Here is a 12,108-nt window from a genome sequence, read left to right as displayed (position 1 = left end):
CCACATGCGCACTCCTGTCCCTCCTCTGCCTGAAACTGTCTGGAATAAGACTCCTTCGCCTTTTATGCTGATGTCCTGGGAACTAAGAACCAAGGGGAGGAGGAAACAGGAACAACTTCTTACCGTATTGTGCCAGCAAGGAGTGGGTTAAAGGCATATAACCAGTCATTCATGTCTTTGTCATTGAGAGCCTGCAAAAGGACCCCGCGGTGCTTTGTGCAGACAGCAAAGGTGTTGGGTGTCTGAAAGAGACACAGGAAGATGAGAAAGTTGCTGTGGCTGCTGAACAGTGGGGACCCCCCGCCGTCACAGAGGGAACACAGCACTTCACACTGAAGGCTCAGAGACCAGACACAAAAGAGAGATTCTGCACCACACGACAGAGCTCAGAACTCTCAAGGGAAGGCTGTGCATGGCAGAGAGAAGCAAGAGGGGCGGCACTGACCTTCACCATGGCCTGCTGGTCCTCGCTGTACTCCACCTGCGCTGTGGACAGGTTGATGATGCCCCGCTCCACTGGGTCTTTGTCACTGTTATAGATGAAGACATAGGGGCGACGGACCACGACAAAATGTTTAGCCCAGTTGCTGGAGAGTGGTTCCTTGAAGTGCAGATATCCTTTCTTAGAGACCACGGAGCTAAAAAGGACAGTACAAGAGAGATTAGTTTCCCACAAAAATAAAGTGAACATTAGCTGGGGACCATCCAAATGTTCCCAGGCCAAATGATCGATCTGGCCTAGAATCCCTCTGTTGAAGAAAGCAGTGCAAGAGCACACAGCATCACCACTGCAAGCTGTGCCAGGGGTGATGACACTCCCGGGGCAGGAACCCAACCCAGCTCTTTCACCTCGGATTCCACCGGCATCAGACTTCCATGCAGATCTGCAGCAGAGCTGCAATTAAGTTCTTGCTCATTTGTCTCTTCATACCTGTCATCCCTAGTCAATAAGGTACTTACCCTGGTCTAATTTCTTCAATATCTGGAACAAGATTGAGAAATTCATTTTTTCCTGCTCGGGCTAAATAGGGCGTTTCCACAGGTGGAATAATCTGAAACTGTTCAAATTCTGGGCAGGGACTTGAGGCCCGGGAATTGGCTTCTGGGGTCCTTGAAAAAAGAGAGGTTAGGAAGAAAGGGGTAACAAGAGCTTCAGTGAGATCACCGCACAACCACCTCACCTGGAGAAGCCAGGAACCTTGGCAGCATCCGTTCAGAGAGCTTAGCTAAGATAAAGCTGGCATCAAAAGGGTAATGCCAAATTCAACTGGTGTCATCCTTCAGCAGCTACAGAGGGCACTGATCACGGAGGAACACTGAGTCACTCAGTTTCTCTTCCCATTCTGAAGCCCACTAACAGAGCTGTCTGGAATAAGAACTTCACTCCCTTGTATGTTTCTATTTACCTAGGGCAGTGGTTCTCAGAGTGTAGGCTCCGATGGGTAGCTTCAATTTCACCTGAAAACGTGTTAGAACTTCAAATACTCAGATTCTAACCCAGATCTATGGAACTGGAAACTCTGGATGGAGTTCAGGCGTCTGGGCTTTAACGAGCCTCCCATGGAAGTCTGAGGGCCACTGACTGAGGGACTAGCAGAGCAAGTGAACAAATGGGAAAAACCCAGGTTCCTAAGTGACGGTGTGGAGCAGAGTGGCACCACTGCTCGGACCAGCCTCAAACTGCTGTGTGAGAAACATGCTCTGTACTGTTATCTTTGGAGAGCGGCTTAGCCTAATTATTTGTATTTCACTGATTTTCAAAAGCCTATTTCTGGAGTTCCTGCTGTAGTGCAACAGGATCGGTGGCATCTTGGGAGTGCTGGGATGCAGGTTTGATCCCTAGCCCGGCACAGTGGGTTAAGGATCCAGCGTTGTATAGCTGTGGCCTAGGTCACAGTTGTGGCTCATATCTGATCCCTGGCCTTGGAACTTCATATGCCACAGGGCAGCCAAAAAAAAAAAGAATTCCAATTAATAAAAGTAGCAGGAATGAGGAAAACACTAAAAAATAAATAAAAATAAAAAGCCCCCTTTTCTCATACTTTACCGTTTCTTGAATTGGGATGCATCTTATAATTGATGGCATGTTACATTTTAGTTGACGGTGCTTTTTCTTTCTTAGTAGCATATAAAAATAATGTCTTGCAGTTGACAGCATCCCTGATTTAATTAAATTACCTGGCTGTGTTATTTTCCCCAGCCCACTGTGTCAGTTTTGGTACAGGAAGACAGACAGCTGGGTGATAACCAGGTGGCTTCTGACAGGCGAGCATAATGGATGGAGACAGGACAGAGGAGATGGATGGTGCATTGCAGAACAGGGATTATAATGATGAATTCATGGAATCTAGACTTGTCTCTATTGTTCTTATCTATGTACTTCCTTGTGTCATTAAAACACTTTTTCCAAAGTAATTTCAAAATATGGAGTTCCTGTTGTGGCGCAGTGGTTAACGAATCTGACTAGGAACCATGAGGTTGCGGGTTCGGTCCCTGCCCTTGCTCAGTGGGTTAACGATCCGGCGTTGCCGTGAGCTGTGGTATAGGTTGCAGACGCGGCTCGGATCCCGCGTTGCTGTGGCTCTGGTGTAGGCTGGTGGCTACAGCTCCGATTAGACCCCTAGCCTGGGAACCTCCATATGCCGCGGGAGCGGCCCAGGAAACAGCAACAACAACAGCAACAACAACAACAACAACAACAACAACAACAACAAAGACAAAAAAAAAAAAAAATATTTTCGCCAGGATGGGGCTTCTTCTGCCTGATATAACTGGGGAGAGGATCAGGGGTGTGAATGGAAGAGCAAAGCAAGCACAGAAATGAAGAAGAGGAGCCAATAATTTGATGCATAAAGTTAGGAAGGTATGATGTTAAGAGATGTCAGCAGCATCTCACAGCCGCTGTGAAACCCAGAAGAAGCTCCATGTTTCCCGTGCTGCCCAGGGGGACGGTGCTGCCCTCAGCTGAGAATCACGGAGCTCGTGGCAAGGTGGCACTTCCCTGGGTTCTTGCATTAGCTTCTCTCAGTGAAGGCTGGGGACTTACTTCTGATCCGAAGAGTTGGCCCTAGTGTCCACGAGAGACGGGCAGGTGGAGGAGGGAGTGAGAGTAGCACTGCTGAAACTGGACACGGAGGATTCCCGTCTGATTGGAGAGATGTCGGATAACTAGAATAAACAGAACACAACAAGTGAGGTTCAGATGAACAAGGCTGCCCCCACAGGAAGACACTGTGACAGCCAGTGACCTCACATTTACACATCTTCTGTTTTAGGGCATTCAAGAAAACAACGCTTACAAATATTCTGCAGCCTAAGTGTCACAGTGGGAATCAAGACATTTACAAAAGAGGCAAGATGCTTTTTATGTTTATAAAATACACTTATATTTTATATGGCTACTGTCTCCTGCTGAATTAAATGACCCTATGTATATGTCCTGAGCACTTAGAACAACAGGCACTGTTTTAAGAATATGGCAGAGGCCCTGCCCTCCTGGAGCTCCAGTTCTAAGTGAAGAGGCGTACCGCAAACACTGTGAGAAGTGCCAGGCAAGGAGCAGTGCTGCAGCGAAAAACAAAGCAGGGAAGGAGGCGAAAACGTTTCAGAGAGCTGCTGGCTGTACACAGGGTGGTTAAGGAAGTTTGCTCCAAAGAGGCAAAATTTGAGCAAAAAATGAAACAGATAAGGAAGTCAGTCATGGGAATATCCAGAAGATTATTTTGGGCCAAGGAGCAGCCAGTGTACACAGCCTCAAGGCAGAAAGCTTGGAGGGTCTAGGGAGCAGGAAAAAGGTCAGGAAGAACAGAGCAGAGGGAATGACATGGAAGTTCTTTACAGGGTTCACCTCACTGTCGAAGGAAACAAAATTTCATGCCACCAAGAACCTCAGACTTCTTGTGTTCTGCCATATAATAATAATACATCACCCCCTACAGAATATTCTTCTCCAAGGGATTCAGGGAAAAGCCAAAATGTTTCCCATCTGGTAATTTCTCTCACAGAAAAACACTCTTATCTTCAGAAGTCAGTGATCTGACTGAAAAGTTAAATAAATACAAGAGCAGGTATGTCATACATTCTCAAACATAACAATGCCCATCTCCAGCCACCTAGAAGCAGCGCAGCTTGAGGACAAGAAATGTGAGCTGCTCACCTTACAGTCACTGATGCTGCCGTGCACCTGGCTAAATTCTCGGTTGAAAGTGTGGGTGAGAAGCTGCAGGCACTAGGGAAAACAAAGGGAAGAGTGTTTTAATGGTTAAACAAAGCCCTGGATTAAAGCAGGAAAGGAAATAACATGCTGAAGATCCACAATGGAGCTCAGGTGCTACTCAAGTAGCTCTAGGATTAACTAAGGGAGAGCAAGGGAAGCCTGGTACACGCCTAATAAAGACGATAAACTGAATGGATAAAGTCATTCTCAAGACGACAAAAGTAGGCGTTCCCGTTGCAGCGCAGCAAAAATGAATTGACTAGGAATCATGAGGCTGCAGGTTGGATCCCTGGCCTCGCTCAGTGGGTTAAGGATCCGGCATTGCCGTGAGCTGTAGGTCATAGACAAGGTTCAAATCCCACACTGATGTGCTCTGGCGTAGGTCGATGGCTACAGCTCCGATTAGACCCCTAGCCTGGGAGCTTCCATATGCCACGGGCACAGCCCTAGAAAGAAAAAAAAAGGAGTTCCCCTAGCCTGAGAGCTTCCATATGCCATGGGCACAGCCCTAGAAAGAAAAAAAAGGAGTTCCCGTTGTGGCTCAGTGGTTAACGAACCAGACTAGGAACCAGGAGGTTTCGGGTTCGATCCCTGGCCTTGCTCAGTGGATTAAGTATCCAGCATTGCCGTGAGCTGTGGTGTAAGTCACAGATGTGGCTCGGATCCCGCATTGCTGTGGCTATGGCATAGGCTGGCAGCTACAGGTCCGATCAGACCCCTAGCCTGGGAACCTCCATATGCAGTGGGAGAGGCCCTAGAAAAGGCAAAAAGAGAAAAAAACGAAACTAAACAAAACAAACAAACAAAAAACTACAAAAGTGAACTACTGCAAACAGCATAGCTTAGAAGTGCTTAAGAATGCAACAGCATCTCTCTCATCCTTGGTCTGCTCTGGTACTAAAAGGCATGAAGATTTCTGGATTTCTGGATGGACATATGTCCAAAATCAACTAGAAGACACTCTATTAATGAAACTAAACACACGTAAAATTCCACTTATTTCTATATTCTATTGTTAGCCAGTTAGTTGCCCAGACACATGTGCCTAGAGGTCATCGTCAGCATCCCCTCTGCCCCGCCCTGCTGCATCCAGGCAACAAGGAGTGCCGACCCTGCCTTCTGAATGTCTCGGTCGTGCCCTCTTCACCCCACCCCGCGACAGTTAACAGACTATCATTTCTCATCTGGATTACTGAAACAAAGGATTATTTCTGACTCTCTCCTGTCTCTTCACCCTAAACCCATCCTCTTTATTGCTGCCAGAGGAATCTCTCTAAAACACAAATACCTGCGGATACTCTGAGCGATTCCAACCCCCTCTCCTGCATGGACTCCTTAACACCGATCTTGGCTCTCCCGTGGCGCATCCTTCCAAGGCCAGTTTACAAGCACCCCCTGGGGAGAGGCCTCTCCTCTGGCCCTCACGACATTTGAGATCACACCTCTATTATAAGCTCGTCACCCACTCACCTGTAAACTTATTAAGAGTAGAAACTGTCTTATTTATTTCTATATTCACAGCGTTAGCACAGGCCTTGAAACAGAGGCCCTCAAAGAAAGATGAAGATGCAAATGACAGAACAGAAACACTAGCGCCCAGAGCCTCCAGGGAGGGGGTGTCAGCAGAGGCAGAGGAAGGACTCATACCTTGGTGGCCAGCTCCTTCTCTCGGTCCACCAGGCTTTCAATGTCTGCTGAATCGTAGCCACTGCTCTCGCTGGGTGTGATGGCACTTTCAAAGGTGGTGGTTGAGATCTGAGAGGAGATGCTGGTGGAAGTGCTGAGGGTCCCACTGCTCAGGCTGGGGGACAACGAGTCGCTCAGGGATTTGGGGATGCTGTCACCAAGTCTTTCACGGAGTAGCAGGAAGTGGCGGGTTTTCTCCACCTAGGAAGATCGACACAGCTGCCTCAGCAAACATAAAGCGCATCAAGATCTTAATTAATTAGCAAAATGTGATGCCTCTACCATGATGGAAAACTGAAAAGCCAGGATCACAGACAGCAAGACTGATGCTTTGGGAATCCTGGCAGAGACTTCACGTGAGCACCCCCTGCCCTGGGTACCTCGTGCAGGAGCTCCAGCTTCTCTAGCTCCCACTGGTGCTCAAGGATGAGGCTGTCTCCACGGGGCCGCCAGCCTGCTAGGTTCTCTTCTCCCCGCACATATGCCACAGACGTATCCAAGATTTTCCTTCTCCTCCTCTGCATGCCTAAGAGGAAAAAACTCTTTTTTTTTTTTCAGAGAAAAACTCAAGTCCAATTTTAGCTCAGCGTAAATTAATAGTTCATATACATGGCAAATTGGGTTTAGTCTCAAGATACATGGGATTTTGATTACTAATAAACATCTATCCCTTCTGCCCTAAAGCAACTCTCTGAACTTCTTTTTTGGCCCCACCCACATCATGTGGATGTTCCTGGGCCAGGATCAAACTCGTGCCACAACAGCAATCTGTAGCAGTGACAATGCCAGACACTTAACCACTAGGCTACCAGGGAACTCTCTCCCTGAACTTCTTTTAAAACTGAGTTTTATACTCTTTGATAATTATTAAGCTGGTAATGGAACTTGAGAAAATGCTAGAAAGATTAAACAGTCTATACACTACTGTTTCAAATATACAAAAACACACTCATAAGGAAAAGTGGGCAAGGATCACACACTCACACACGCCTCATATCTGGTGCCTCAGTTAAGATGGCAGATGACACACTGGTTCAGTTACCATTATTTATCATTAATTTTTAAAAATATTATATGAGGAGTTCCTACCAGGGGTCAGTGGTTAACAAACCTGACTAGAATCCATGAGGATGCAGGTTTGATCCCTGGCCTCACTCAGTGGGTTAAGGATCTGGCGCTGCCATGAGGTATGGTGTAGATTGCAGACACGGCTGGGATCCAGTGTTGCTGTGGCTGTGGCATAGGCCAGCAGCTGTAGCTCCAGCTCTTATTTGACCTCTAGCCCGGGAACCTCCATATGCTGTGAGTGTGGCCCTAAAAAGACACACACAAAAAAATTATACGGGGAGTTCCCATTGTGGCTCAGTGGGTTAAAGAGCCAGCGTTGCCGTTAGCTGTGTTGTAGGTCAAGACTTGGCTCAGATCCTGCGTTGCTATGGCTGTGGCATAGGCCGGCAGCTGTAGCTCCAGTTCCAATTTGACCCCTAGCCTGGAAACTTCCATATGCCACAGGTGCAGCCCTAAAATAAATAAATAAATAAAACAAAAATGTTATACTGGTTTCACATTTAAAAGACATGAATTTCTGTTAATTAAAAAACTCCTGGGAGTTCCCGTCGTGGCGCAGTGGTTAACGAATCCGACTAGGAACCATGAGGTTGCGGGTTCGGTCCCTGCCCTTGCTCAGTGGGTTAAGGATCCAGCGTTGCCATGAGCTGTGGTGTAGGTTGCAGACGTGGCTCGGATCCCGAGTTGCTGTGGCTCTGGCGTAGGCCGGTGGCTACAGCTCCAATTAGACCCCTAGCCTGGGAACCTCCATATGCCGCGGAGCGGCCCAAAGAAATAGCAAAAAGACAAAAACAAACAAACAAACAAAACTCCTGAAGGAACTATCTAGACAGTATAATTAGCTTCTATTGGGACCTGGATTTATACTCAAAGTCTTCTTTTTTTTTTTTTTTTTTTTTTTGTCTTTTGTCTTTTTAGGGCCGCACCCTCGGCATATGGAGGTTCCCAGGCTAGGGGTCAAATAGGAGCTATAGCTGCCGGCCTATGCCACAGCCACAGCAACTCAGGATTGGAGCCGAGTCTGCAACCTACACCACAGCTCATGGCAACACTGGATCCTTAACCCGCTGAGTGAGGCCAGGGATCGAACCCGCAACCTCATGGTTCCTAGTCGGGTTCGTTAACCACTGAGCCACGACGGGAGCTCCAAAGTCTTCTTTTCTAATCTCAATCTTACCTTGGGCCTTGATTCCAATACTTTCTCTCAAATTTACATTAAATGTTTTTTAAAAACCCTGATTTTTGTCCATGTTCCACTTTACCAACACAGAAATGTACGTTGCTACTTAAGGCCATCAGGCTGGAGGAAAAACAGCAGTCCAGGGAGACATGAGGACACAGAACAAGTTCAAGGTAATAATTTGTCCTTCTAGAGCATAGGAAGTTCAAATTCTAGTTTGATAGCACCTGTAAAGTTATACTGTCAAGTTATCTTTGGGGCTAAGGTGGGGAGGGAGATGGTTCTGAAGTTTTCCAAGCCAAATTCATTCTGACACACTCGGATGTTCTAAAGTATCCAGAGCCCAGTAACATTCTGTTTCATCTAGTTTTTACAACTGCATTGCATGTCAGAAACCAAAGAGTGCTGTAACTCAGAAAAAGCTAACTCCTACCATGCCACCAAAGTGGCTTGTAAAATAAAACTGGTTTCTAAAAAATGTTTATCTATCCTTCATGGGTTGGGTAGGTTTTTGATATAATATGCTCTAATTATGCAGAGATCACTACCACCCCCGATCTAGAGCTTACCTGGACTACCTGTGTCTGCCATTTTGCATAAACTGAGTTCATAAATTCCAGTGACTCGATTGCTGTTTGAATTAAAACAAATAAACTGCTTAATTATAGCACAAAAACACGAAAAATCTCAATTCTCTCGACTTAAAGCACTGTCTCCTCTGCTGGGACTACAACCCACCCTCAAATACAATTACAGACACTTCTCATCAGTTACTCTTCCTTTCCTATTCAGAACTTCTGTATATTTTTTTCTAGGAGGAAAAACTTTTGAACATTCTTATTTCAATGGATAAATAAAACGGAATCATAAACTAGATAATTTATAATACAAATGTAAAAATTAAACATTTACCCTTTTTTACCAGAAGAAGGAAGAGATGAGGGAGGTAAAAGTCTGACTAGAATGAAATGATAAACATCAACTTCTGAGAAGTGTGATGAGCAAGGTACTAACTCTCTCAGTTACACCTGATTTTTAAGCTGGTTCTTGATGCACAGGTATTCAGGGTGTTGTTTTCAACGTATGTTTACAGATCTTAAACATAAATCTTAAAAAAAAGAAAATCCCAATGGTAAACTTAGAAATAAGAATGACATTTAAAAGAACACTCAGTCCCTGCCGAACTGTTTGAGAAGTGTTGACATGTCATGTTCCTTTCTGCACTACCTCATCTATCTGTCAGCACACGATGAGATGCCAGCATTTAAGTCACTGCACTCTAGGCATCAGTTACCAAAACAGCTTACAGGTTGTGAACGAACCCTGAGAACAGCAGCTACAGATACCCAGAAGACTAGCTGATTCTGTGCAGGGCAATCCAACCAGAAGCTAAACTTGTCTCAAAAACTCACGAGTCTGGTGACTTTGAATAGCCGCTGCCGAAGAGGCTGCGCAGGGAGCGAGGCGGTGAGATCTTGGCGTCCCGGGAGTAGAAGACCATGCACACATCCTTGGTGATGACGGCGGGCTGGATGCAGTGATCCAGCTGAAAGCAGACAGGGCGGGCGCGGGTTAAACGCACACTGAGCACCTGTGACCTGTGATCACAGACGGGGCGCTATCATATTTAGAAAGCTGGTCCCACATGTTGGGGTGGAAGACTTCAGCTCTACCAATTATTTCAACAGCAAACCAATACACAGCATCTTTAAGGTCAGGTGGTATTCCTTGCAGATGCATTTATTTTTCTCAAAAAATGTTCAAAGTTTTTCCTGTGATAATGGCTAACATGCCAAGCACTGTTCTAAATCCTTGTCTACAGCCTCTCAACAGCTTTTGAGGTAAATGTTATTTACTGTCACCCCTGTTTAGGAGATGGGGAAACTGAGGCACAGAGAGATGAAGTCACTTGTCCAAGGACATGAGAGCAGTAAGTGGCAGTACAGGAACTCGAGCTCAGAGAGGCTACTTCTCCAGAGTCTGTGCTGCTCACCACTACTAGCCCTGGTCCACAACTACAAAAACAACAGGTGGGTTTTTTTTGCCAAGCCTGTGGCATGCAGAAGCTCCCAGGCCAGGGATCGAACCCATGCCACAGCAGTGACCTGAACCACTGCAGGGACAAGACCAGATCCTTAACCCACTGTGCCACATGGGAACCCCAAGAGGTAGTTTTCTTAAAATCATACATTCTTTGAAGAATAGATATTAGGCTAGTAAAGCTGAAGCTACAATATAAGTTATGTGGCTTTTTTTTTTTTTTTTTTTTTGTCTTTTTGCCATTTTCTTGGGCTGCTCCCGCGGCATACGGAGGTTCCCAGGCTAGGGGTCTAATTGGAGCTGTAGCCACCGGCCTACGCCGGAGCCACAGCAACTCGGGATCCGAGCCACGTCTGCGACCTACACCACAGCTCATGGCAACACTGGATCCTTAACCCACTGAGCAAGGGCAGGGACCGAACCCGCAACCTCATGGTTCCTAGTCGGATTCGTTAACCACTGCTCCACGATGGGAACTCCTATGTGGCTTTTTGATTAACTAGAGATGAGAACAGAATCTAATATAATCAGAAGAGTAAGCAAAGTATACTAAAATAAGTAGCTTAACGATATAGAGGGAGCAAGGAAGACAAAAATCAGTCACATCTTTCCTCCCCACTTCCTGGTGTAATGTGCCCACTGTTCAGGGCTGGCCGTTCATGGCCACTCAGGTTCTGGGTCTTCTCACCTCCAGGTAGGCTGACAAGGTCATGTAGATCTTTTCCCCATAGGGTGTCACCCGGTTCAGAAGGAGGGAGTTGTGGAGGGAGCTATCCCACACGGCCTCGAAACGATAGAAGGTCCTAAGGTCAAAAAGGCAGAGGGAGTCACCCAAAAGCAGCTGATGTCATCTTGGTCCAGGTCCTGTCACTGTCAGGAATACTGCAGAATCCTACACCAACCAACGCTTCCAATGTACTGAGCTCTACCAGCAGAGCAGAACCTTCAGCTCCTGGGAGGGAAAGGTGGGCCCCCTCCTCTTGCCCTGACCATCATCAAGGAATACTTAAGCTCTTGTTATATACGCATATAATATAAATTTTGGACAAGTCTGTTTTCCTACTGCCTATAAACACAGAATAGTGAGATCAATCAAGTGGATAAAGATGAAAGGGATACGTGAATGTGGACAGAGACTAAAAGAAGACAGACTAAGCAAGCTCCTGTGTCAGTCAGTGAGGAGGGCAGGAAGCAAAGAGTCAGTCATTTGTGGGCTGCAGCCTGCGCATCTCAATCCCGTTCTGCTGAGCTTCAGAAATGTCACAGACACATCTGGAAGATTCATGAAAGAAACCGCATAGAGAGTCTTATTTAAAATAAAAGAATGGGAGTTCCCGTCGTGGCGCAGTGGTTAACGAATCCGACTAGGAACCATGAGGTTGCGGGTTCGGTCCCTGCCCTTGCTCAGTGGGTTAACGATCCGGCGTTGCCGTGAGCTGTGGTGTAGGTTGCAGACGCGGCTAGGATCCCGCGTTGCTGTGGCTCTGGCGTAGGCCGGTGGCTACAGCTCCAATTCAACCCCTAGCCTGGGAACCTCCATATGCCGTGGGAGCGGCCCAAGAAATAGCAACAACAACAACAACAAAAAAGACAAAAGACAAAAAAAAAAAAAATAAAATAAAATAAAAAAAATAAAAGAATGAAGAGGTTATTTGTAGCTGACATTTCAGTAAAAGACAATGACTTTTAATACCAGAGTCAGCCAATTATTATTTATCAGTTTTCAAATAACTAACTAGAAGCTTTATAAGCTTTATTATTTAATAAATACTAAAACTGAGTTGTTTTAGTATCTCTTTTCTCTCCAACTAGTAAAACATTGTAGGCCCTAATTAACATTAAACCTTCCAGTTCAGCACGTCTCAGCTGAAGCACCATTGTGAGTTCAAATGCAGTGTCACAGATCAGCCCCCAACTC

The 12,108-nt window shown here is 46.1% G+C and overlaps 1 protein-coding gene across 17 annotated transcripts in view; it reads right to left on the bottom strand.

The window, feature by feature from the left end:
• Positions 1 to 12,108, bottom strand: part of KIF1B (kinesin family member 1B) — a 168,023-nt gene that overhangs the window by 4,593 nt on the left and 151,322 nt on the right. For 16 of the 17 annotated variants that reach the window (XM_021095313.2, XM_021095321.2, XM_021095317.2 and 13 more), the window contains 10 exons: positions 10,879 to 10,993; positions 9,563 to 9,696; positions 8,720 to 8,781; positions 6,283 to 6,428; positions 5,864 to 6,103; positions 4,157 to 4,228; positions 3,047 to 3,168; positions 961 to 1,110; positions 446 to 638; positions 124 to 242 (listed from right to left, as the gene is read on the bottom strand). In XM_021095313.2, coding sequence (XP_020950972.1) covers positions 124 to 242; positions 446 to 638; positions 961 to 1,110; positions 3,047 to 3,168; positions 4,157 to 4,228; positions 5,864 to 6,103; positions 6,283 to 6,428; positions 8,720 to 8,781; positions 9,563 to 9,696; positions 10,879 to 10,993 — 1,353 coding nt within the window. Of the gene's footprint in view, positions 1 to 123; positions 243 to 445; positions 639 to 960; positions 1,111 to 3,046; positions 3,169 to 4,156; positions 4,229 to 5,863; positions 6,104 to 6,282; positions 6,429 to 7,250; positions 7,546 to 8,719; positions 8,782 to 9,562; positions 9,697 to 10,878; positions 10,994 to 12,108 lie in introns of those variants that run through there. The other variant, XR_014807045.1, reaches the window with a different exon arrangement.

Source organism: Sus scrofa, chromosome 6 (genome assembly GCF_054392235.1).
Source record: "Sus scrofa isolate SSC_HxYL_T2T_F1_AM1 chromosome 6, Sscrofa_HxYL_maternal_Yorkshire_Landrace_v2.0, whole genome shotgun sequence".
NCBI classification, from domain to species: Eukaryota; Metazoa; Chordata; class Mammalia; order Artiodactyla; family Suidae; genus Sus; species Sus scrofa.
This window is presented reverse-complemented; position numbering and strand designations above follow the sequence as displayed.